The following is a 25,660-nucleotide window of genomic DNA, read 5'->3' on the forward strand; positions in this document are numbered from 1 at the left end:
CTCTCCACCCTCTCTTTTGCGCTCTCTCTCTCCACCCTCTCTTTTGTGCTATCTCTCTCCACCCTCTCTTTTGTGCTATCTCCCTCCCCCCTCTCTTTTGCGCTCTCTCTCCACCCTCTCTTTTGTGCTATCTCTCTCCACCCTCTCTTTTGTGCTATCTCCCTCCCCCCTCTCTTTTGCGCTCTCTCTCCCCCTCTCTTTTGCGCTCTCTCTCCCCCTCTCTTTTGCTCTCTCTCTCTCCCCCTCTCTTTTGCTCTCTCTCTCTCTCCCCCTCTCTTTTGCTCTCTCTCTCCCCCCTCTCTTTTGCTCTCTCTCTCCCCTCTCTTTTGCTCTCTCTCTCTCCCCCTCTCTTTTGCGCTCTCTCTCTCTCCCCCTCTCTTTTGCGCTCTCTCTCTCCCCTCTCTTTTGCGCTCTCTCTCTCCCCTCTCTTTTGCTCTCTCTCTCCCTCCCATCTTTTGCTCTCTCTCCCCCCCTTATTTTTTGTGCTCTCTCTCCCCTCTCTTTTGCTCTCTCTCCCCCTCTCTTTTGCTCTCTCTCTCCCCCTCTCTTTTGCTCTCTCTCTCTCTCCCTCTTTCTCCCCCTCTCTTTTGCTTTCTCCCCCCTCTCTTTTTCTTTCTCCCCCTCTCTCTCTCCCCCCCCTCTCTCTCCCTCTCTCTCCCCCTCTCTCTCTCTCCCCCTCTCTCCCCCTCTTTTTCTCTCTCTCTCTCCCCCCACTCTCTCTCTCTTTCTTTTGTACTCTCTCTTCCCTCTCTTTTGCTCTCTCTCCCCCTCTCTTTTGCTCTCTCTCCCCCTCTCTTTTGCTCTTTCTTCCCCCTCTTTTGCTCTCTCTCCCCCTCTCTTTTGCTCTCTCTCTCCCCTCTCTTTTGCTCTCCCCCCTCTCTTTTGCTTTCTCCCCCCTCTCTTTTTCTTTCTCCCCCTCTCTCTCTTCCCCCCCCTCTCTCTCCCTCTCTCTCCCCCTCTCTCTCTCTCCCCCTCTCTCCCCCTCTTTTTCTCTCTCTCTCTCCCCCCACTCTCTCTCTCTTTCTTTTGTACTCTCTCTTCCCTCTCTTTTGCTCTCTCTCCCCCTCTCTTTTGCTCTCTCTCCCCCTCTCTTTTGCTCTTTCTTCCCCCTCTTTTGCTCTCTCTCCCCCTCTCTTTTGCTCTCTCTCCCCTCTCTTTTGCTCTCCCCCCTCTCTTTTGCGCCCCCCCCCTCTTTTTTTCTCTCTCCCCCTCTCTTTTGCTCTCTCTCTCCCCCTCTCTTTTGCTCTCTCCCCCTCTCTTTTGCTCTCTCTCCCCCTCTCTTTTGCTCTCTCTCCCCCCTCTCTTTTGCTCTCTCTCCCCCTCTCTTTTGCTCTCTCTCCCCCCCTCTCTTTTGCTCTCTCTCCCCCCTCTCTTTTGCTCTCTCTCCCCCCCTCTCTTTTGCTCTCTCTCCCCCCTCTCTTTTGCTCTCTCTCTCCCCTCTCTCTTTTGCTCTCTCTCTCCCCCCTCTCTTTTGCTCTCTCTCTCCCCCCTCTCTTTTGCTCTCTCTCTCCCCCTCTCTCTCCCCCCCCTCTCTTTTGCTCTCTCTCTCTCCCCCCTCTCTTTTTTGTTTCTCTCTCTCCCCCCTCTCTGTTGCTCTCTCTCTCCCCCTCTCTTTTGCTCTCTCTCCCCCCCTCTCTTTTGCTCTCTCCCCCCTCTCTTTTGCTCTCTCTCCCCCTCTCTTTTGCTTTCTCTCTCCCCTCTCTTTTGCTCTCTTTCCCCCTCTTTTTTTCTCCCCCTCTTTTTTTTCTCCCCCTCTCTTTTTTTTCTCCCCCTCTCTTTTTTTCTCCCCCTCTCTTTTTCTTTCTCCCCCACTCTTTTGCTCTCTCTCTCCCCCCTCTCTTTTGTTCTCTCTCTCCCCCTCTCTTTTGCTCTCTCTCCCCCCTCTCTTTTGCTCTCTCTTCCCCTCTCTTTTGCTCTCTCTCCCCCCTCTCTTTTGCTCTCTCTCTCCCCCTCTCTTTTGCTCTCTCTCTCCCCCCTCTCTTTTGCTCTCTCTCCCCCCCTCTCTTTTGCTCTCTCTCCCCTCTCTTTTGCTCTCTCTCCCCTCTCTTTTGCTCTCTCTCCCCCCTCTCTTTTGCTCTCTCTCTCCCCCTCTCTTTTGCTCTCTCTCCCCCCTCTCTTTTGCTCTCTCCCCCTCTCTTTTGCTCTCTCTCTCCCTCTCTTTTGCTCTCTCCCCCTCTCTTTTGCTCTCTCCCCCCTCTCTTTTGCTCTCTCTCCCTCCTCTCTTTTGCTCTCTCTCCCCCTCTCTTTTGCTCTCTCTCTCTCCCCTCTCTTTTTCTCTCTCTCCCCTCTCTTTTGCTCTCTCCCCCCCTCTCTTTTGCTCTCTCTCTCCCCCCCCCTCTCTTTTGCTCTCTCTCCCCCCTCTCTTTTGCTCTCTCTCTCCCCCCTCTCTTTTGCTCTCTCTCTCCCCTCTCTTTTGCTCTCTTTCCCCCTCTTTTTTTTCTCCCCTCTCTTTTTCTTTCTCCCCCGCTCTTTTGCTCTCTCTCCCCCCTCTATTTTGTTCTCTCTCTCCCCCTCTCTTTTGCTCTCTCTCCCCCTCTCTTTTGCTCTCTCTCCCCCTTTCTTTTTCTCTCTCTCCCCTCTCTTTTGCTCTCTCCCCCTCTCTTGCTCTCTCTCCCCCCCTCTCTTTTGCTTTCTCTCCCCCCTCTCTTTTGCTCTCTCTCCCCCCTCTCTTTTGCTCTCTCTCTCCCCTCTCTTTTGCTCTCTCTCCCCCTCTCTTTTGCTCTCTCTCTCCCCTCTCTTTTGCTCTCTCTCTCCCCTCTCTTTTGCTCTGTCTCCCCTCTCTCTTTTTTTTCTCCCCCTCCCCCTCTCTTTTTCTTTCTCCCCCTTTCTTTTGCTCTCTCTCTCCCCCCTCTCTTTTGCTCTCTCTCCCCCTCTCTTTTGCTCTCTCTCTCCCCTCTCTTTCTTTCATGTAATTAGCAAGAGTACATGAGCTAGTGACGTATGGGATATACATTCCTACCAGGAAGGGCAAAGTTTCCCAAACCTCAAAATGTCTATAAATACAACCCTCAACACACCCACAATTCAGTTTTACAAACTTTGCCTCCCATGGAGGTTGTGAAGTAAGTTTGTGCTAGATTTCTACGTTGATATGCGCTTCGCAGCAGGCTGAAGCCCGGTTTTCCTCTCAGAGTGCAGTGAATGTCAGAGGGATGTGAAGAGAGTATTGCCTATTTGAATACCATGGTCTTCCTCTAGGGGATCTATTTCATAGGTTCTCTGTTATCGGTCGTAGAGATTTCTTCTCCTACCTCCCTTTTCAGATCGACGATATACTCTTATATACCATTACCTCTACTGATTCTCGTTTCAGTACTGGTTTGGCTATCTACTATATGTAGATGAATGTCTTAGGGTAAGTAAGTCTTATTTTATTTATGACACTCTAAGCTATGGTTGGGCACTTTATATGTAAAGTTCTAAATATATGTTTTAAACTTATATTTGCCATGATTCAGGATAATCAGTATTCCTTCTTTCAGACTGCCTCTCTTTTGTTCTCTCTCTCTCCCCTATCCTTTGCTCGCTCGCTCTCTCCCCCCTCTCTTTTGCTCTCTCTCCCCTCTCTTTTGCTCTCTCTCTCTCCCCTCTCTTTTGCTCTCTCTCTCCCCCCTCTCTTTTTCTTTCTCCCCCTCTCTTTTTCTTTCTCCCCCTTTCTTTTGCTCTCTCTCTCTCCCCCCCCCCTCTCTTTTGCTCTCTCTCTCTCCCCTCTCTTTTGCTCTCTCTCTCTCTCCCCTCTCTTTTGCTCTCTCTCTCTCCCCTCTCTTTTGCTCTCTTTCTCCCCTCTCTTTTGCTCTCTTTCTCTCCTCTCTTTTGCTCTCTCTCTCCCCTCTCTTTTGCTCGGTCTCTCCCCTCTCTTTTGCTCTGTCTCCCCTCTCTCTTTTTCTTTCTCCCCCTCCCCTCTCTTTTTCTTTCTCCCCTTTATCTTGTTCTCTCTCTCCCACTTTCTTTTGTTCTCTCTCTCCCCCCCTTTCTTTTGGTCCCTCTCTCTCCCCTCTCTTTTGCTCTCTTTCCCCCTCTTTTTTTCTCTCTCTCCCTCTCTCTTTTTCTCTATCTCTCCCTCTCTTTTTCTCTCTCTCCCCTCTCTTTTGCTCTCTCTCTCCCCCTCTCTTTTGCTCTCTCTCTCTCTCCCCCTCTCTTTTGCTCTCTCTCCCCCTCTCTTTTGCTCTCTCTCCCGCTCTCTCTCTCCCCCCTCTCTTTTGCTCTCTCCCCCCCCCCTTTCTTTTGCTCTCTCTGTCTCTCCCCTCTCTTTTGCTCTCTCTGTCTCTCCCCTCTCTTTTGCTCTCACTCTCTCCCCTCTCTTTTGCTCTCTCTCCCCTCTCTTTTGCTCTCTCTCCCCTCTCTTTTGCTCTCTCTCCCCTCTCTTTTGTTCTCTCTCTCCCCTCTCTTTTGCTCTCTCTCTCCTCTCTCTTTTGCTCTCTCTCCCCCTCTCTTTTTCGTTCTCCCCCTCCCCCCATTTTTTCTTTCTCCCCCTCTTTTTTGCTCTCTCTCTCTCCCCCTTTCTTTTGCTCTCTCTCCCCTTTATTTTGCTCTTTCCCCTTTCTTTTGCTCTTTCCCATCTCTTTTGCTCTCTTCCCCTCTCTTTCTCTCTCTCCCCCTCTCTTTTAGTCTGTCACTCTCGCACGCCTGTGGCTCCACCACGCCCCCGCCCGGTCCCGCCACCGCCTCGCCCTGCCACTGTTTGCCCTCGTGCTGTCTCTACTGCGCAGCTTCGGACAAACACACTTGGCCTTTTATATTATAGGATAGTCAATTTACATACCAAGGATTATACATCTGGTAAAATAATGAATGGGTACTATAAAGGGATATGAAACAGAAAATGTTTATTTCATGATTCAGATAGAAGATAGAATTTTAAATAACTTTCTAATTTACTTCTATTAGCATGTTTTCTTTGTTCTCTTGGTATCTTTTGTTGAAAAGCAGGGACATATGCTTAAGAACTGGCCCATTTCTGGATCTCTATATGGCAGCAGTTTTGCAAAAATTGTATCCATTTGCAACATCACTAGATGGCAGCACTATTTCTTGCCATGTAGTGCTCCAGATGACGACCTAGGTATCTGTGAGGGTATCAGAATGCAGGAATGGAAAACTAGAACAAAGAAAGTCTTTTCTTGTACACTTACTGAGGTAATGCAATGAAACAACAGGTAAAACACTGAAAGGTCAAAATCCAACCTGAAGATATCAAATAAAAAGTATTTTGCAGAGACGTACGATTGACAATGTACTGGTGATTGAGAAAAGAAAAAGAACACTTTAAGTACAAGTCTCTCAACAAGCACAGACTACCCAGTGGGTACTGTTGTGAGGTCTCTTTTAAATGTCCAGGGATAAGGTAAGCATATGCAGGTATTACAGTAGAGAAGTACAAGTCTCTCAACAAGCACAGACTACCCAGTGGGTACTGTTGTGAGGTCTCTTTTAAATGTCCAGGGATAAGGTAAGCATACGCAGGTATTACAGTAGAGAAGTACAAGTCTCTCAACAAGCACAGACTACCCAGTGGGTACTGTTGTGAGGTCTCTTTTAAATGTCCAGGGACAAGGTAGGCATACGCAGGTATTACAGTAGAGAAGTACAAGTCTCTCAACAAGCACAGACTACCCAGTGGGTACTGTTGTGAGGTCTCTTTTAAATGTCCAGGGATAAGGTAAGCATACGCAGGTATTACAGTAGAGAAGTACAAGTCTCTCAACAAGCACAGACTACCCAGTGGGTACTGTTGTGAGGTCTCTTTTAAATGTCCAGGGACAAGGTAAGCATACGCAGGTATTACAGTAGAGAAGTACAAGTCTCTCAACAAGCACAGACTACCCAGTGGGTACTGTTGTGAGGTCTCTTTTAAATGTCCAGGGATAAGGTAAGCATACGCAGGTATTACAGTAGAGAAGTACAAGTCTCTCAACAAGCACAGACTACCCAGCGGGTACTGTTGTGAGGTCTCTTTTAAATGTCCAGGGATAAGGTAAGCATACACAGGTATTACAGTAGAGAAGTACAAGTCTCTCAACAAGCACAGACTACCCAGTGAGTACTGTTGTGAGGTCTCTTTTAATTGTCCAGGGATAAGGTAAGCATACGCAGGTATTACAGTAGAGAAGTACAAGTCTCTCAACAAGCACAGACTACCCAGTGAGTACTGTTGGTGAGATCTCTTTTAAAATGTCCATACACAGGTATTACAGTAGCGATAGATTAAAAAGAAAATGGAACATAGATAATATACAATGAAATAAAACTCGCAATTCGTTATGGCACCCGGGGTTAGCCGAGTGCAAACAGGCAGGCTGACGCTCACAGTTGTCAGCTTACTGGATACTTCCAAAGTTGAGGTGTCTGTATCATCTACTTTCCTTGTAAGGATCTCTGCCACCCTGGTGTCCAATCTGGGAGTGTTCGTAAAGAGTCGACCAATAGATGACCGGACTGACTACGATTTACTGTTCCAATTTCACCTTGATACTTTGGAAGTATCCAGTAAGCTGACAACTGTGAGCGTCAGCCTGCCTGTTTGCACTCCGCTAACCCCGGGTGCCATCACGAATTGTGAGTTTTATTTCATTGTATATTATCTATGATTCATGCGGAGTTAACTATGAGGCACCCCTTTACAATTTACTTAAAGGGACACTGAACCCAAAATTGTTCTTTCTTGATTCAGATAGAGCATGCAATTTTAAAAAAACTTTCTAAGTTACTCCTATTATCACATTTTTTTCAATCTCTTGGTATCTTTATTTGAAAAGCAAGAATGTAAGTTTAGATGCCGGACCATTTTTGGTGAACAACCTGGGTTGTTCTTGCTGATTGGTGGATAAATTCACCCACCAATAAACAAGTGATATCCAGGGTCTCAACCAAAAATATAGCTTAGATGCCTTCTTTTTCAAATAAAGATAGCAAGAGAACGAAGAAAAATTGATAATAGGAGTAAATTAGAAAGTTACTTAAAATTGCATGCTCTATCTGAATCACAAATGAAAAAAGTTGTGTTCAGTGTCCCTTTAATAATAGAACAGTATGATAAACAAAAATTTGGAGAAACAGATTAATATATACAGTATATTGAAAATAGGAATATGGGAATATCAAACATCTAACAAAGACAGATTATGCATCTTTTTAAAAATTCTAAATGTATTGTGGGTGAATGAACTAGAGGAAGATGGTGATTTGTTACTTACTGAGGCCTAGTTTCCATTGAATTGGTAAACGTGTGGTAATATAAAAAATCTCCATAGACTTAAATGGATATAAATGTTTTTATCACCAGTTTCCTAACTTAACCACTTCAATGGAAATGAGCCCTGAGTTGGTTATTTAGAAAATTGGCAGAGATTTAAATTTTATATGCTTAAAGTACTGTTTTCTGGTTTAAAGGGATATGAAACTCCAAAAAATATTATCAACTTTGTTTTGTTTGTGAAGCACTAATGACAGGAAATAGTGCTGCCATCTAGTGCTTTTGAAAAGTATAACATTCTTGCAAAACTGCTGCAAAATAGTACTCCAGACACGTGCACACACCTGAGCTTACATCCCTGTTTTTCAAGAAAAGATACCAGGAGAATAAAAAACATTTGATAATAGAAGTTAATTAGAAAGTTGTCTAGGAATTGCAAAAACAATACTGTAGTAGTATTAGTTTCAATTTAAACTTATATAGCTTTTATTTCAACATTTTATTTTTAGGGAGAAAAAATATTTAAACATGTAAATGTTGCTGTTTTTATAGACTGATTATTATTTTTTGGTGTACAATATCCCTTTAATGCCATCTCATTAAATATCTGAGACATATTTGTAGCTGTAAATAGTTTAGCAAAATGGGAAGTTATCATCCCAAAAATAAATCTAGTGTTAGGGTTGAATTATGTTTCCCATTGGACATATGGGCACAAATCTACATATAAGCTACTTGATTAGCTAAGGACACAGCAAATGCCCAAATGAAGGGGCATTTTACTCAACTTAAATGCTCCTGTATCCCTGTGAGAGGAGAAAATAGCTTAAAGGGACACTGAGGTCAAAATTAAACTTTCACTATTCAGATAGAGCATGCAATTTTAAACAACTTTCCAATTTACTTCCATTAACAAAATATGCACAGTCTTTTTATATTTACACTTTTTGAGTCACCGGCTCCTACTGAGCATGTGCAAGAATTCACAGAATATACATATATGCATTTGTGATTGGCTGATGGTTGTCACATGATATAGTAGGAGTGAAAATAGACACAACTGAGATTTGTCATAATAAAATCTGCTAATTATGTGAAGTTCAGACTAAGTGCTATTGCATTGTCTGTATCATGCATTTGATTATGTAAATCTACTGTATTCACTGGTCCTTTAATGACCTATACTTGCTTTTACTTTGTTTAAAACTCAAACCTTTATGAGAAGAAACCATTCTGCTCTTCTTCATACTTTCATCTGCATAGTAAAAAATAAAATCAGACAATCAGCTTGTGCCGTGATCATGTGTGACTTGCAGGATTTCACAGAGTTCTTGTAAGATTTCAAAGTAAATTGAAATTAAGGAGGAAAAGTGTCTGGTGCTCTTTTGCTAGTTCCTTGACAATCAGCCAGGCTGGATGCTTAAAGGGACTTTCTACTGCAATAATTACATGTTCAAATTCATTAAAGTATATCACTGTTGCACTACTGATTTACTAATCCTAGATATTTATTTAACTCAAAATGGTTAAACACATAGATACACAGTGTCATTCAGGAGTCACCAGTATTGTAGCTCCTGAACAGGACACAGCCATTTTCCGGAGGCTTGTACAACTGCTACTCTTGATTGGTTCACTGGCAGTTTCCTGTTAAGGTGCTACGGTGCTTGTATGAGGGTTAAACACATACTGTAGTTATCTATGCTCTGTCATTTTTATTATATATATATATATTTGCTCTAACAAATTAGAATGATCTTTATATTTCTCTGCACTATGGGATGCAGTTAATGGAAACATTCTGGGGTAAGATATCTTCCTTTTGTTTTACATACAGATGTTCATATGATATTATCTAGTCAGCTGTTATTTTAAAGTAATCCAGCATATGGGTAATCCTATGGATTTTAAAAGAAACTGAAGATACAAATAGAAAAAATACATAACATATTTATACAAAAAGTATAATGTTTGATAACAATTAAGGTATTTTCTGTACTTTAATGTTCCAGATATTAACCACTAAAAGAAAATCATAGCTATTACACTTCATGATTCCAATATAAATTAAAATATTTTATTCAACAGTTAAAAATTCAAGTTTTCTGGATTTAGCTTTGGTAATTTTTGCTTTTTGTTCCATTAATATGCCTAATTGTAAATTTGTTTTAATATACAGGTGAGCCGCCCACACCCTGGGGACTCTTCTCTTCTGATCCTGTTTGTGATTGGCGGCGTTACTGTGTCAGAGGTCCGAATGGTAAAGGACCTTGTTTCAACGCTAAAGCCTGGAGTTCAGGTACTGAAAATAGCATTGTGTATACATCACTAACATAACAAACCAGTATATATAACCCTTACTTGACCCATATACATTTGAAAGATAATAAATACTGTTTGCACAAAAGCTTAGATTAAATCAAATGTATCACTATTACTGTCATCCTGACAATACCTTTGGGATGGGTCAGGTGACTAACACTACCCTAAGGCAGAAAAGAAAAAAATACTTTACTGCTCAACTATAGGACATTTGTTTAATAATTGTCGTTCTATTTCCAAGTAAATACATTTTCACCAATTTCTGCAGTGAATATAAATAATGTTAAAGAATTGAACAAATTAATATCATGCATGATTCTTTGGTATAATGGAAAATTCTACACTCTTTCTAGTTCAGTAATGCGATTGTTTTATATATTTTCTAAAGCAAAAATAGTTTTACTTGTTTATAACTTTATTGGGACAATTAAAAACCAATTGTAAATGATTTACAGAGTTTTAAAGCTTCAGTTGTTTTTTCTTCTTATCATACACAGTATATGTATTGCACTTTCATATTGCTTATAGGGTATTTTAAATAAAAACTAGACATGGATATACCAACAAAGACAGAAGGATCTGAAGAGAGCTTACAATAATCATCCTATGGTTATACAAATGTGCCCAATCACTATGTTTGCGATTTAAAGGGATATAAAACAAACCTTTTTTTAAATTAACATATTAGCTGAGAATGAAAACTTTCTGAATGCATTAACACTGTGTTTGCTGCATTTCTCTTTCATTACCTTAAAGGGACACTGAACCCAAAAATTTTATTTCGTGATTCAGCTAGAGCATGCAATTTTAAGCAACTTTCTAATTTACTCCTATTATCAATTTTTCTTTGTTCTCTTATTATTTTTATTTGAAAAAGAAGGCATCTAAGCTTTTTTTTGTTTAGAACTCTGGACAGCACTTTTATTGGTGGATGAATTTATCCACCAATTAGCAAGGACAACCCAGGTTGTTCACCAAAAATGGGCCGGCATCTAAACTTATATTCTTGCATTTCAAATAAAGATACCAAGAGAATCACGAAAGAAAAAATTTGGGTTCAGTGTCCCTTTAACTCCTTAGCCACTTGCCTTTTTGCAGGAGTCAATCAGTATTTGTTACTGGAGTAGACAAGGCTTGCCCCTGCATTTTGATAGCAAAACTTGCACTGTTTTGTGGTATCTTATCACCTGAGACCATAAAGACAAATATGAAGCAGTTTAGTGGTAGAAAAAAGAAGAAGGCGCCACAATAGTGCAACATCAGTGGTGTTGAATCTTCACACACACATACGGGTTGTACTTACTAGAAGAAAGGCACTTGAGAAGTACCACAACAGCACTCTGGACTCTTATTAGCTGCCCAGATAGCGATCCTCTCGCTTGGAAGAGGGTGCAGAAACTCCAAAATCAGGATCATAGTAGCCAATCTGTATTGAGCATTAGATACTCTGTAACACAGTGTATAGTTCGTGGTTCAACTGCTCGTCCCCAAAGAGATCTCGGAATAAATTCAATCTACTCAATGTATAATAAGTCGTGATGACCAATATTGTAAAAACAACTTAGGCTTTATTCAAAACAAATAATCTCACACAACGCGTTTCCCGGTCCACTGACCGCTTCAGACACACCTGATGAAGCGGTCAGTGGACCGGGAAACGCGTTGTGTGATATTATTTGTTATTATTATTATTATTATTAAGATTGCACAAGATCTTCATCTGGATTTTCTTGGGACTTTTCCAGGACTTTATCACTATTTTTATATAATGATCACGTTTGTTTTTGTTATATTTAATTTGCATTTATATCACAATTTGCATTTATATCACTATTTATATACTGTATATCATATTGTATATTTCATCAAGTATCTTATCATAGAGTGATATATAGAGTTATTGGGTCCTATATTCATTGTATGTATATGGCTATATTTGGGTGATCACACCAGTTATATATAGCAACACAGTTGCCTTTGCCTGCAGGCATTATATACATTATATTATCACTTTCACTGTAGGTAATAATTTTATTTTTTTGTGAACACATTAGTTGTAATACAGCTGCTCACTATTGTGGGTTGACATTATATACATATATTGTTTGTCATATTTGTCTTACAGTTATCATCAGCAACATAGTTGCTCTTTATTGTTGGTTGACATTATATACACATTTTTTTGGTATATTGGTCTCACAGTTTGTGAGTATTGCAGCATTTGCACCTTATAAGTTTTGGTATATATATTTCTATATTAAATAGCAATTGGCACCTCTAACTTTCACGATGAAGCAGTTTAGGCTGAGTTGGCAAACCCACAATTTCCACATTTAAATTACAATAAAAGGGACAAATAATGAAAGTATATTACAAATGTTTTTTTTTTGTTTTTTTTTTACTATACATAATTAACATTTTCTATTACAATCATGAAGTGTTTTATGTCCCTTTAATTAATATGCTATGAAGACATTATTATATGTCCCATATACATACAGATATATGTGTCTCTTGTAACACGTAAAATATGCATGGTTTACATAGTGCTAGAGTCAGAATAAAATATCAGAATGTAACACTGCTCCCGCAGGACTGAATAAAACAAGGGACATTGTCTCAGCAAACTGGTAATGGCAGTATTAGAATTAAAATGTGACAAAATCACAATATTATGCATTTGTTTTCCATACTGGAAAAAACAACCTCTATCTTGCATATTATGTTTAAAAAGGTTTAGCTGCTGAATTAAAACATTGCTTCATTTTTGTAACTTTGTGCTTCCATATAATAAATAGTCTTGGTCTTACACATGAGCTGTAAATATTCTCTGTACGATAGGAAGGAAAATAATAGCACTTGGTTTACTGGTGTGAGCAAATTGCATCTGAACGGGCATCTGCCATCTCTACCGCTCTCTGAACACTTTTCATATTTTATTTTCTCATGCGAGAGAAACGCACTTTGTCATATAGCTAAGTCATGGGCCTTGATTTAGAGTTCCTATAATCCACTAAAATGGGGATAGATTTATCAGAAATTGCGGAAAGTGCTCATTATAAAAACAAAGCCTTGTCCCTGAAGCGTCTGCCTAAGTCTTAATAAACTAATCCACTTGTACGTAGGGAGCATGGAGATATGTGCATAGCAGTCACTGTGTATACAGCTCACCTGTATACCCACATGCTATTTTATATTACTTCCCCTCCACATGATCATATGGGAAAGTACAATGAAGCAGGAAGGAATGTAACAAAAACATAATACATCTATTGGACTAGAAGAAGAATCTAAAACAAAGATGAGAAACAACAGCCTGAATAAAATCACAACTGTTTTAGAGCTTTATGTGCATATGAGAAGCATCTTAATATATTTTTTTTTTTACTATATAAAGATTTTGTTAAGTTTTGTTCCAACACAACTACTAACTATTTAGAAGTGGTTAAAAAATCTGCTACATTTAAAAAAAGAAGGGAATGCAGAATTTAGGTTACAAGTTTCTTAAAGGGACATTTTAATGCAAAACTGACATGCTGTAATTTGTTAGAGCTTAGAAATGCTGCATTACGGAGATTAGTAAACTATAGGGTCCATTCCAATCCCGTAGCCAATGATTTTCTACAAAAAAAACCCACCATGAATAAGTTATGTTTTTCTAAAGAATTATAATTGACCCCTATGTGGTTACCTTATAAAGAGGTTAAACACATAGGTAGAATCAAGCTGCAGAGCCTCTTGTGACGTTTACAGCTTTTTTTAATAGTATAAACATATTTTATTAAATTAGAGCACCTTGAGATATTAGGATATCTTAAGGAGCATATGATATACATTGCATAAAGGGATATTAGCCCCTTCCCTGATAAGCCTTTTTCACAGCCCTGTGCTACGCCAATTTTGCTGCTTAAATTTAAACAGTATTGTAAGTCAAATTTAAAAAAAATGTAAATATATTGGTGTTTTTAATAAAGTAAATAAAATAGAAAATGCCCTGGCAACCACTGTTGCTACTGTAAACACTTTATGAAATTGTTATTTCAGGGTATCCTTTTTAAGACCACCACTATCATTGGCAATTGCAGGCGGTTCTCTCAAATGAGAAGCTATTTGTAGCTGCGTAGGGAGCTGAGAATTTAGGTGTCTGAATAGACTCCCTCCGACCAGCTCCTAAGCTGCAGTGGGCACTGCCTGGGAAGGCTTGAGAGTGAGTTCCTGCATTCACTCTGTAGGATTTTGGAGGGTCAGAAGTACCTCAATTTTCAGAGGTAAATTGTGGGAAAACTAGCAAAAGGGTAATAAAAGTATAATGTAGAGTTGCAAAATCAATTTACTAGACAAAAAAAGATTGTCTTCAATAAACAAGGATTATACTTTTACTGGTACATTGTTGTCACACATGTCCCTGCTGTGTCACCAGGTTCAGTCTGCAGACCCCGTTATTTCTCATCAATATCCTCTCCAAATAGTATTGGCATGGGATCATTTTTAGTGCTGATAACCATTGCTGACTTCAGATATGTGGTTCAGTCTATGCTTAACAAGTTGTCTATTTGAGATATTATACCGATACAAATACAACTTTTAGTTTTACATTACTATTTGGTGCAAGTACTGTGCCATTATTCTTTATGCTACACATCTGGAAATAGCAGAGCTAAATACAAAATCCAGTCTGACACTGTTTGGGGTGGATTTACAATGTGAAGTTGTTTTACTTTTGTATATATTAACATTTTTGACCAGATAACAAGTTGAGCGCAAAATATCACTCCCATAGACCATAATGTAAAGTCACTTTTCAGTGTCGCTTTTACCTCTTAAAAACTGCCTAGTGCAGTAGTTTTTTTATGAAAAAAAAACTTTTTTTATTTTGGGGGCATTTGGGGCACTTTTAGAAAATTAACTAGAGATCTGCTCTTTTTTTCTAAACGCTAATGTAATGGCTGATGATTTATCGCACGCCCGTAAACAAGCGAATTTGCCCATTTGCGGGCGCGTGATAAATTAGCTCTCCACTTGTAATCTAGTCCTTTATTAGGATTTATTGGAATTTAATTAGAGTTTAATACACTATGACTGATCTTATATATAAGAAAGAGGGCCAGTGTGTAGTAAGAGACGGGTGTTTTTGTGAAATAGGATGAGGAAAAGACTCAAAGTTCTCTCTCTCCAAGCAGACATGAAACTATTGTACTGTCAATAATATTCTAGTACATACTGTGTTATGATAGAATTTAAAATATATGGAAACAGTAACCTAAAATAAACTTGACAATTATCAGCTGTGAAATACAGAATCTGTATTGCATTCCATCTTTATAATCCATTGAGGTGTTAAAGCATTTAATCTGCAGAACGTACATATTCAATAAAACTGTAAGGACTGCATGTGCTATTCTTTACTTTCTTACCACAAGAGTTCAGTAGACATTTTTGTGTGTCTGCTCGTGACACTTACGGACAACGTTTAAATTAGATTAGTTTACTATGTGCCAGGAGCAATAATATTACATTTTTAGTAGCACGTAGCCCTCTGTTCTTTGTTAGATGTGAAGTATGTATCTAGTACTTTATAAGCAGACCGTGATATCACTAATGGGATTAGAAGATTAAAGAATGTTCTACCTGCGAAAAAAATGTGCAGCATTATGTACATACTGTCAAAAGCTACTCATTTAAAGTTTGATTTGACCCCCGGAGTTAAAAATAGAAACTTTAGAGTTTATTTAGTTAATTCCTTTTGATTGAGGGTGTTCCACAATAATGTGTTCATCAACAGAAGCATCAGGGAAACTTTCACATCTCCACTCATTTATCTAAAAGAACATGTAAATGGAAGGTAAGTATGGACAGTTATGCAGAAGCCTAATTCCTTTTATCTGTACTAATGACATTAAGTGAATAGTATACATTTACCATGCAAGTTTCTATCTAGAGATGTGAAACGCAGTGTAACCATTATAAGGAGCTCTTTGTTAATGACATTGATACTGAACTTACAGTCACCTCTATTTTATGTTGGAAGTAAAGTGATCGCATTCAGGACAATGCTATTGAGATCTGTCATTATTTGACTTTGTATTAAAGAAATGTGAAAGTCAAAATTAAAGTTTCATGATGTGGAGAGAGCATGTCATTTTAAGAAACCTTTCAATTTATTTCTATTATGTATTTTATACCAAGATTTGCTAGGGGGCAGTGATGCACTACTGGGAGCTGGCTGCTGATTGGTGACTATACACATATGCCTCTTCATATTGGCTGATTGGATGTATTTAGCTAGGTCCCAGTGCATTGCTGCTCTGAAGTGGAGTTCACATATGTGTTCAGCTGCTTTGCAGGGGTAAATCACCTAGGTATGTAGAGGCATTAAAGGGATATTCCAGTCAAAATTTAAATGCAAATAGATTAATTACATCTTTGAATAGAAACATATTTGCAATATACATGTAATGTATTGTTTTAGTGTTAGCATTTTTCTCTGCACGTGCATGTGAAGCATAGCTAGATATTGTCACTGCATTCACATTTGAAATACTGCAGCTGCTCAGATCATCACTGGGACTTGTGTCATGTCAGCAATTAACAAATTGAATCATTACCAGATGGTACAAGCACCTTAGGCTCTCTGAGCAAGTACTGTGTATAAAATGCTGGTGCTCGTTGCATATGTAAATACTCTTGAAACAGCTATTGCTTTTATTAGAAGCATGTTTGCTAATGCATGTATATTACAAAATTGCTTCTGTTCAATACTGAAATGCATCCATGTGGTTTCCGATTTTGGCTGGAATATCCCTTTAATGTAATAATAAACTGCTCTGACGCAGAACTTTTTTTTTTTATTATTTCATGATAATTGTAATTTGCTTGATAAAAGAATTATGAGCATATAACAACAAAATTAACTATTCAATTATTGTATACCAACATATATATATTATAAAACTATAGGTTTTGGACAAACATACGGCTAGATTACGAGTTGTGCGTTAGGCTTAAAAAGCAGCATTGGCCGGTCCCAACGCTGCTTTTTATCGCCCGCTGGTTTTACGAGTCTTGCAGGTACAGGTGTACCGCTCACTTTTTTGGACATACTTGGAAATACCGCAAATCCACTTACGTCAATTGCGTATACTATATTTTCAATGGGACTTGCATAGCACCGGTATTACGAGTCTGCCAAAAAGTGAGCCGTACACCCTCTCCTGTCAAGACTGGTACCGCATTTTAAAGTCAGTAGTTAAGAGTTTTACACTACAACGCCATAGCATAAAACTCATAACTAAAGTGCTAAAAAGTACACAAACACCCATAAACTACCTGTTAACCCCTAAACCGAGGCCCTCCCGCATCACAAACACTAAAAAAATAATTAACCCCTAATCTGCCGAACCGGACATCGACACCACTATAATAAACATATTAACCCCTAAACCGCCGCACTCCCGCCTCGAAAACATTAGTTAAATATTATTAACCCCTAATCTGCGGGCCCTAACATCGACGCCACCTACCTACATTTATTAACCCCTAATCTGCCGCCCCAACGTCGCCGCCACTATATTAAAGTTATTAACCCCTAAACCTAACTCTAACCCTAAACCTAACAAACCCTAACTTAAATATAATTAAAAGAAATCGAAATAAAATTACTATAATTAACTAAATTATTCCTATTTAAAACTAAATACTTACCTGTAAAATAAACCCTATGCTAGCTACAATATAACTAATAGTTACATTGTAGCTATCTTAGGGTTTATTTTTATTTTACAGGCAAGTTTGTATTTATTTTAACTAGGTACAATAGTTATTAAATAGTTATTAACTATTTAATAACTACCTAGCTAAAATAAATACAAAAGTACCTGTAAAATAAAACGTAACCTAAGTTACAATTACACCTAACACTACACTATAATTAAATTAATTCCCTAAATTAAATACAATTAAATAAAATTATCTAAAGTACAAAAACACTAAATTACAGAAAATAATAAGCACATTACAATATTTTTAAACTAATTACACCTAATCTAATCCCCCTAACAAAATAAAAAAGCCCCCCCAAAATAAAAAAAAGCCCTACCCTACACTAAATTACAAATAGCCCTTAAAAGGGCCTTTTGCGGGGCATTGCCCCAAAGTAATCAGCTCTTTTACCTGTAAAAAAAATTACAAATCCCCCCCAACATTAAAACCCACCACCCACACAACCAACCCTACTCTAAAACCCACCCAATACCCCCTTAAAAAAACCTAACACTAACCCCTTGAAGATCACCTTACCGGGAGAAGTCTTCACCCAACCGAGCTAAAGTCCTCAACGAATCCAGCAGAAGTGGTCCTCCAGACGGGCAGAAATGGTCCTCCAGACGGGCAGAAGTCTTCATCCAGACGGCATTTTCTATCTTCATCCATCCGGCGCGGAGCGGGTCCATCTTCAAGACATCCGACACAGAGCATCCTCTTCTTTCCGACGACTAAAGACGAATGAAGGTACCTTTAAGTGACGTCATCCAAGATGGCGTCCCTTAGATTCCTATTGGCTGATAGAATTCTATCAGCCAATCGGAATTAGGGTAGAAAAAATCCTATTGGCTGATGCAATCAGCCAATAGGATTGAAGTTCAATCCTATTGGCTGATCCAATCAGCCAATAGGATTGAGCTTGCATTCTACTGGCTGATCCAATCAGCCAATAGGATTGAGCTCGCATTCTATTGGCTGATCCAATCAGCCAATAGGATTGAACTTCAATCCTATTGGCTGATTGTATCAGCCAATAGGATTTTTTTCTACCTTAATTCCGATTGGCTGATAGAATTCTTTCAGCCAATCGGAATTGAAGGGACGCCATCTTGGATGACGTCACTTAAAGGTACCTTCATTCTTCAGTCGCCGTGGAAAGAAGAGGATGCTACGCGTCGGATGTCTTTAAGATGGACCCGCTCCGCGCCGGATGGATGAAGATAGAAGATGCCGTCTGGATGAAGACTTCTGCCCGTCTGGAGGACCATTTCTGCCCGTCTGGAGGACCACTTCTGCTGGATTCGTTGAGGACTTTGGCCCGGTTGGGTGAAGACTTCTCCCGGTAAGGTGATCTTCAAGGGGTTAGTGTTAGGTTTTTTAAGGGGGTATTGGGTGGGTTTTAGAGTAGGGTTGGTTGTGTGGGTGATGGGTTTTAATGTTGGGGGGATTTGTAATTTTTTTTTTTTTTAATCAAAGTTTTTTTTATTGAGGGAAAAAGAAAAACATAAATCAAAGACAGTGCATCTGACATACATCTGTAACATAGCATAATTCCAATATACATATATGAGGAACAATAAAACAAGACAACTTCGTACGCGTAATTAGAGTAACTAATATCAGAAACACTGCTCCTGTTCATCTAAATCTAGGGACTATCGAACCCTCAATTTGTTTTTTCCTGTTAGTGTCTTGGAAGAGAAAAAAGATCATGCTGACCTGGCGTGTCAACTATATCTCTCCGGTCTCTGGCATAGAGAGATAACCAGAGTAGAGGGGAAAAGAGGAAAGTCAAGAAGAGAAGAAGAAAGGAAAGGGAGGGAGGGAGGGAGGGAGGGGGGGGGGGAAGGAGAAAAAAAAAAAAATTGTATACATATACAGAAAGTTCCTGTTTCCGGATACCTTTCTCCACTTATCATTGAATCCGTATCCAATCGGACCATATCTCCCAATAGTCCTCCATTCGATCAAGTGAACTATATACGGATTTTTCCATTGTCGCCAAAAAATGCACAATGTCACAAACCGCAGTCAATGAGGGTGGCTCTAGTTGCTTCCACGCTCTAGCAATACACAATTTAGTGGCAGAGATGATGTATATTAACAGTTGTTTATTATGTTTAGAAAGTCCGTCATCAAACACATGAAAGACGATACATTGGGGGGTTAGAGTTACAGAGAGATTCATGGAGTGGAGCAAGGTCTCAACATCCCGCCAAAGAGGCACCAACTTCGGGCACTTCCACCATATGTGGAGGTCGGAGCCTTCCTCACCACATTGTCGCCAGCATAATGGAGACGAACCCACGAACATCTTGGACAGTTTAGTGGGGACTCTATACCATTTCAATAGGAGTTTGATATAGCCTTCAAAAATAGTCACGCAGTGTAGTTATAGCCTTATCAATATCAAGTTCAGAAAGTGTCGAGTTTAGGTCTCTGCACCAAGTTTTGATCTGCCAAGGGAGACCCTTAGACTGGTCATGGAGTAGAGCTCTATAATGAAAAGTGGCTTGTAACCTCCCAGTCCGCTTTGCCATCTATGCTCCCATTTAGAGAGCTGTCTGAAGTTTCGTTTAGGGAAGTCCCATGATTTTAGAAGGCTCAATAACCTATAGCATTCGAATCTCAGCCAGCGGGGGGGGGGGTCATTAATTGAATTAATGATCTGTGAGACCGACATCAGAGTATTGCTGGAGTAGAAACGTTCAGATACCGAATGTTGCCCAGTATCCCAGTATTCAGTATGGACACTGGGTAGATTCCAGATTAAGCATCTCATCTGGTGCATTGGGGAAGGGTGCGGAGCAATCTCGGAATGATGTCTAAGGCCATGCCATAGACAGATGTTTTGTTGAACAATAGGATTCGCGATTAGTTTAGTTATAGACTTATAACTAGGAACCCATATGACGTCTGAGAGGTTTAGGTTCCGAAGTATAGACATCTCCTCCAAACCATACCAGCCCGGTTTTTCTGCACCTGGGCCCCAGGCAGCTATATGGGAGAGTCTTGTTGCCTCATAATATAGAAAAATATTTGGGAAGGCTACTCCCCCTCTAGCATATTCCCTTTGCATAATCTTATGCCCAATCCTGGGTGCTTTACCCTCCCAGACATATTTAGTAAATATCTGGTGTATCTGTTGGAGTATGTTATGTGGAATGTTCAGCGGAATACATCTAAAGATATACAGGGCCTTAGGGAGTAGAGACATTTTAACAGTGGCCACACGTCCCAGCCAAGATATCTCTTTAAAATCCCATCTGCGAGTTAAAATTTGTAATTCTGTTAGTAGTGAGTCGAAGTTGAGTTTAATCACGGAGCTAATGTCGGCACTAAGCTTTATACCTAAGTGCGTAAGGGAAGAGGAAGACCATTGAAAGTCGTGACTACTCTGTAGAACAGTAAGCTGTTCTTCGGGAATATTAATACAGTATGCCTTGGTTTTGGTTACATTGACTTTATAAAAACTAAACCTGCCAAATTGTTCCAACAATGAGAAGACCGAATTAATCGAGGAGGTGGGATCAGTGAGAAGAATTGTGACATCGTCAGCATATAAAATGATTTTCTCCTCTCTATCGTTCACAGGGGCGCCTTTGATTTGTGGAGAGTCTCTTATGGCCTGTGCCAGGGGTTCCATTGCTAGGGCAAAGATTAAGGGGGACAGTGGACAGCCCTGTCTAGTGCCGTTTGAGATATTAATTTTAGGGGAACAAAATCCCATGCCTTTCACCCTAGCGCATGGATTAGAGTATAGTACCCTAATCATGTCAATTGCTTGTCGGGGGAATCCAAAGACCTTCAACACCTCCCATAGGTACTCCCATCTGACCCTGTCAAAGGCCTTCTCGGCATCTAGCGACAGGGCCATCAGGGGTATATTAGATTTTTTGGCTTCAGTGAAGATATTTATTAATCTCTGGGTATTATCAGGACCCTGTCGACCCGGAAAGAAGCCGACTTGGTCAACTTTAATCAGGGAGGGGAGCAGGTGTGCCACTCTATCCGCTATTAATTTAGAATATAATTTGGTATCTACGTTTAATAGGGATATGGGGCGAAAATTAGAACATAGTGAGGTGTCTTTCCCGGGCTTAGGTATTGCAACAATAGTGGCTTCTAAGTTCTCTGTAAGAATGTGGCCTTCTGATTTTACCTCATTAAAAACCTGACATAGTGTTTGCTGTAATTTGGGGCTTAATTTTTTGTAGAACTGACCAGTAAACCCGTCTGGGCCCGGTGCTTTATTGTTCTTTATCTGCTTAATTGCCTCTTTAATTTCAGATATAGAGAAAGGTTCAATCAACTTATTGCCGTCCGCTTCAGACAATAAAGGCAACTTTAAGGTTTGGACGAAAGTAGATATATAATTAACCGATGCCATAATTGGTTTCTCAACTTTTTCGATATTGTAGAGGGTCTCGTAAAACTCAGCAAAAGACTTGCCGATGTCATCCGGCGCGTACACCTTATGACCATTTTGGCTATGATAAGGAATCCTTGAGGCTGCTGCATGGTTTTTGAGTTTCTTTGCTAGCAAAGAGTCCGCTTTGTTGCTCTTATAGTACATAGTAAGTTTAAATTTTGATACAGCCTTTTTGATTCTCTCTGTTTCCAAGGCCTTAATTTGGTCTTTTAGAAGTAAAATATCAGCGGACAACTCAGTAGAGGGAGCTTGTTTGTTTAGCTTTTCTTTTATTCTAAGATCGCATACTAATTTCCCTAGGGGAGCACCCCATTTTTTCCTTTGAGCTGTCAATGTGGCTATGCAAAAACCTCGAATAAACGCTTTTAAGGCAGCCCATCTAATTTGATGGGAAGTTTGGCCTACCGGGTTATTTAAGAGGAATTCCTCAACTTTATCAGAGATTTTTTTGTACAAAGGTGTTGTCGTCCCAAAGGGACTTAGGAAATCTCCATGTAGGTCTATTTGATGTACAACTTCCTTCACTCAATGAGAAGGATACCGTGTCGTGGTCTGACCAAGGGCAGCTGTGTATCTGGGATTCCGAGATCTCATTCATAGTCCAAGAATCGACAAAGAAATGGTCTAAACGGGAATAGGACCTATGTGGGGTCGAAAAAAAAGAATAATCTCTCGAGTTGGGATGGCATGATCTCCAGACATCATATAATGAGAACTGGTGTATGAGATTACGAAACTTGAAAGAAGTATTTTTAGAAAACCTATCTAGGTCTTTTCCATTCGGGAGCCGCCTATCGATCAAGGGGTCCCATACCATGTTAAAATCACCCCCCAGTACCAGCTTCCCCTGCCTCAGTCTCTCGGCAAGATGCAGAACCTTCCAAAGGAATATTGATTGACCCTGGTTAGGGGCATATATGTTGACTAGGGTATAGATGAGATTGTTAATTTTACAAATCGGTATAAAAAATCTACCCTCAGGGTCGCTTTCGACATGTATCTGGTGAAAGGCTACCGTTTTTTTAATTAAGATAGATACTCCTCTGCTTTTATCTTGATGAAGAGAATGGAAAATCACTGGGTATTGCAAAAACTTAATTTTTGGGAGTTTGTCTGCCGCCCAATGTGTCTCCTGAAGGAAGACCACATTGCTGCGAAGTTTCTTAAAGAAGTTATGAGACAAGCTTCTTTTAGTTGGTATGTTTAGACCTTTTACATTTAAGGTCGCAAAGCGAAGATGGGATATCGTCTTCATGATGGGATATCGTCTTAAAAAAAAAAAAAAAAAGGAGGAGGGGAGTGAGGGATAGAAGTGGAGGAGGAGAGGTTTCACAAACTAGGACAAGAGTCAGAATAAGAGAAAACCAGAAAGAAAGGCCAGGGAGACAAGATATACCTCAGCTAAGGCTAAGGATAAAAAATAGCTACAAGTGCACAGGCCAGCACGTCAAATCTAAAACTATGGAAAGGGAATGAGTCTAAGGAATCTGCGTTCACTTGTTTACTTTTGGTAAACTGTGGTTTTACCCGGGGGGGGGAAGGTAGGCACTTGGCCTGCTGAAAGTACTTCAGCAAATAGGACAACAGTCCGGGCCAGGGACAGTTTAACTTATCCTGAAATAGGGAAGCTATTATATAATAGCGTAATGTTATCGACCTTAATAATTATAGTACTGTGGGTCGGTGAGAGAGTTATAATATATATGAGAATGTAACCCTTCAATTCCTGGGAATAGGCAAGATCTAACGTAATTAGTCCCCCTAGGTGTGTTTTACAATAAGGTAAGATGTTGTCTAGACTTAAATAAATACACAGCTATATATTAGCTATATCAAACCTAAAAAAGGACATCCTTCTGCCCCAGATATATAATCACGTAAATACAGTCAAAAGATGTATACTATTAACAAAACATTTTTATAAAACGGAGAACAACATTATAAGGTAACAGGATATGAGGCTCAATGAAGTGGTATGATGAAACATGTGAATTTGAACCTCTTACTATAATCATCTATGCTATAGAAGTAGTCCAGGTCTCAAGTATATATTCAAAGTCAATTTGAAAAAATAACGTCCAAAAAAGTTCAGCAATAGAATAAACTAAGTGTACATTCAGTGCCTTCCTGGACAGAGAAACCTGTAGGGAGCAAGGTTAGTATTACATATAGGAAGCAGCGTATATACCACAATGGAGGCCTAGAATAAAGTAATCTTAGAATTCAGCATAAAAAACATCAGTATGGTACTATACGTAACAATATTTCCCTAACCTATTTGATAAAGAAAAACATCACTACCTCTCATGTAGAAGCTATGAATTTAATATAATTTCTTGACTGCTAAAACTAAATTTACATCTATACATAACATATGTATATCAAACCTGCAACATGGATTCAATCGCAGCGAATATAAAAAAGTGGGTTGGTGGAAAAGTTATCGTCTGGATTGGATGAGACTCTTAAGCGCTTGTGCTTAATTACCCAATAAGGAAAGATAGTCTTACTATGTAGTTGGATTCAATGAGATCTATTTATTTTTAGAGTTATAAATACATACAATAAAATTTAAAACAATAGAAATTGATTCTTAAAACAAATCTAACTGGTTGGCCAACCATACAGTGTGAATAAAATGATATAATATGTTTTCCAATCCCTGTTACTTAGTGTGTTATACAAACATATCTGTATATTTGAATTTTTTAATTTTGGTTTAATTGCAGATATTTTTTATGGATTTGATATAGTGGACTTGTGAAGAAGTATGGTATCCACAAAGAATATTCGCAATATTAATTCTTAATTACCATATTTACCATATTCGTTTGTTTAAAGCTGAACATACATAATTAAAATAGCGTCAATGGTATCAACAATATAATTAAAATAGTGTCAATGGTATCAACATTAGTAACAAATAATAAAAGTGAAACAAAAATAAAGTGATACAGTAAAAATCGTATAAGTTATGAAAGATAAAGTCTTTCTGCCGTGATCGTTAGAGTAATTGTTAATTGCTTTTTGTTAAAAGCGCTGTTGTTAAGTCCTCCGTGGGGATAGTATGTGCGGGCGTGCTGCAACACGTTTTTGTCTAATTGCTATATATATTGCGATTATAAGTCACTGTTAAGTAGTTTTGGTTATCTGTCCTTCACATTAACTTCCTTAGTTGGTGTAGGTATAATAAATCTTACCCGTTGTTTCTTTTGGGATACTTTGTTTCTGGTCTAGTTTCTTTTTGTACCCAATTCAATCTTTACTGTGATGAATGTAGATCGGAAGCCGGGATAGCCGCTGCCGGTGTTGTAGTGGTTTCAGTATGTCGAGTTGGTTTGTCTCTGCGATTACACACACTTGAAGAAGTAGATGCTGTGGTATTGTGGTAGTGTGCTTTAACCGTTAATCCTTTTGTCAGATGGCTGGGCTTTTTGCCCGGTTCAGGTTTTCAAAACCTCTTGAATTGTTGCGAATGTGTTCTGTTTAGATCCGTACTCTATTTGTTTCAGAGTATCCGATCTGCAGGTGTCCACAGGTTTCTTTAGGCCCAATTATTAGGTAAGGTATTTCAGTTGTTCTTGGCGGTCCTTTGAAAGGAGGACTAGGTGCTTTGAAGGTTGTTCTTGAACGCTTCAGAATATCTTTCAAGCGCATTTGTTGGTCCGTAGTTTGATGTAGTCTTGGCGGTCCACTTCGAAAGTGGACTATGAAAATGTTCAGTGTAGCAAGGAGTAGGCAACGCTTTTCAGCTGATTAATACAGCCTTTATCAAGCATCAAAAGTTATCGTGCATAGAATCATATAGCCTTCTATTATCTGGGGATAGCTAAAATCTAACAGGGTAGGCCTCACATATAGTACACACCTAACTAACTCCTCTAACCATAATCTATGATAAAGTGTAGCGTTATCTAAGCTAAGATAAACATTCACTTAACTATTAACTATAGTAA

The 25,660-nt window shown here is 39.4% G+C and overlaps 1 protein-coding gene across 2 annotated transcripts in view; it reads left to right on the plus strand.

The window, feature by feature from the left end:
* The window catches only part of SCFD2 (sec1 family domain containing 2), a 1,435,497-nt gene that overhangs the window by 1,390,068 nt on the left and 19,769 nt on the right, over positions 1–25,660 (plus strand). For both annotated transcript variants that reach the window (XM_053703972.1, XM_053703973.1), the window contains one exon: positions 9,372–9,491. In XM_053703972.1, the coding sequence (XP_053559947.1) occupies positions 9,372–9,491 (120 nt within the window). The remainder of the gene's footprint in view (positions 1–9,371; positions 9,492–25,660) is intronic.

The sequence above is a fragment of the Bombina bombina genome, chromosome 2 (assembly GCF_027579735.1).
Source record: "Bombina bombina isolate aBomBom1 chromosome 2, aBomBom1.pri, whole genome shotgun sequence".
NCBI lineage: Eukaryota > Metazoa > Chordata > Amphibia > Anura > Bombinatoridae > Bombina > Bombina bombina.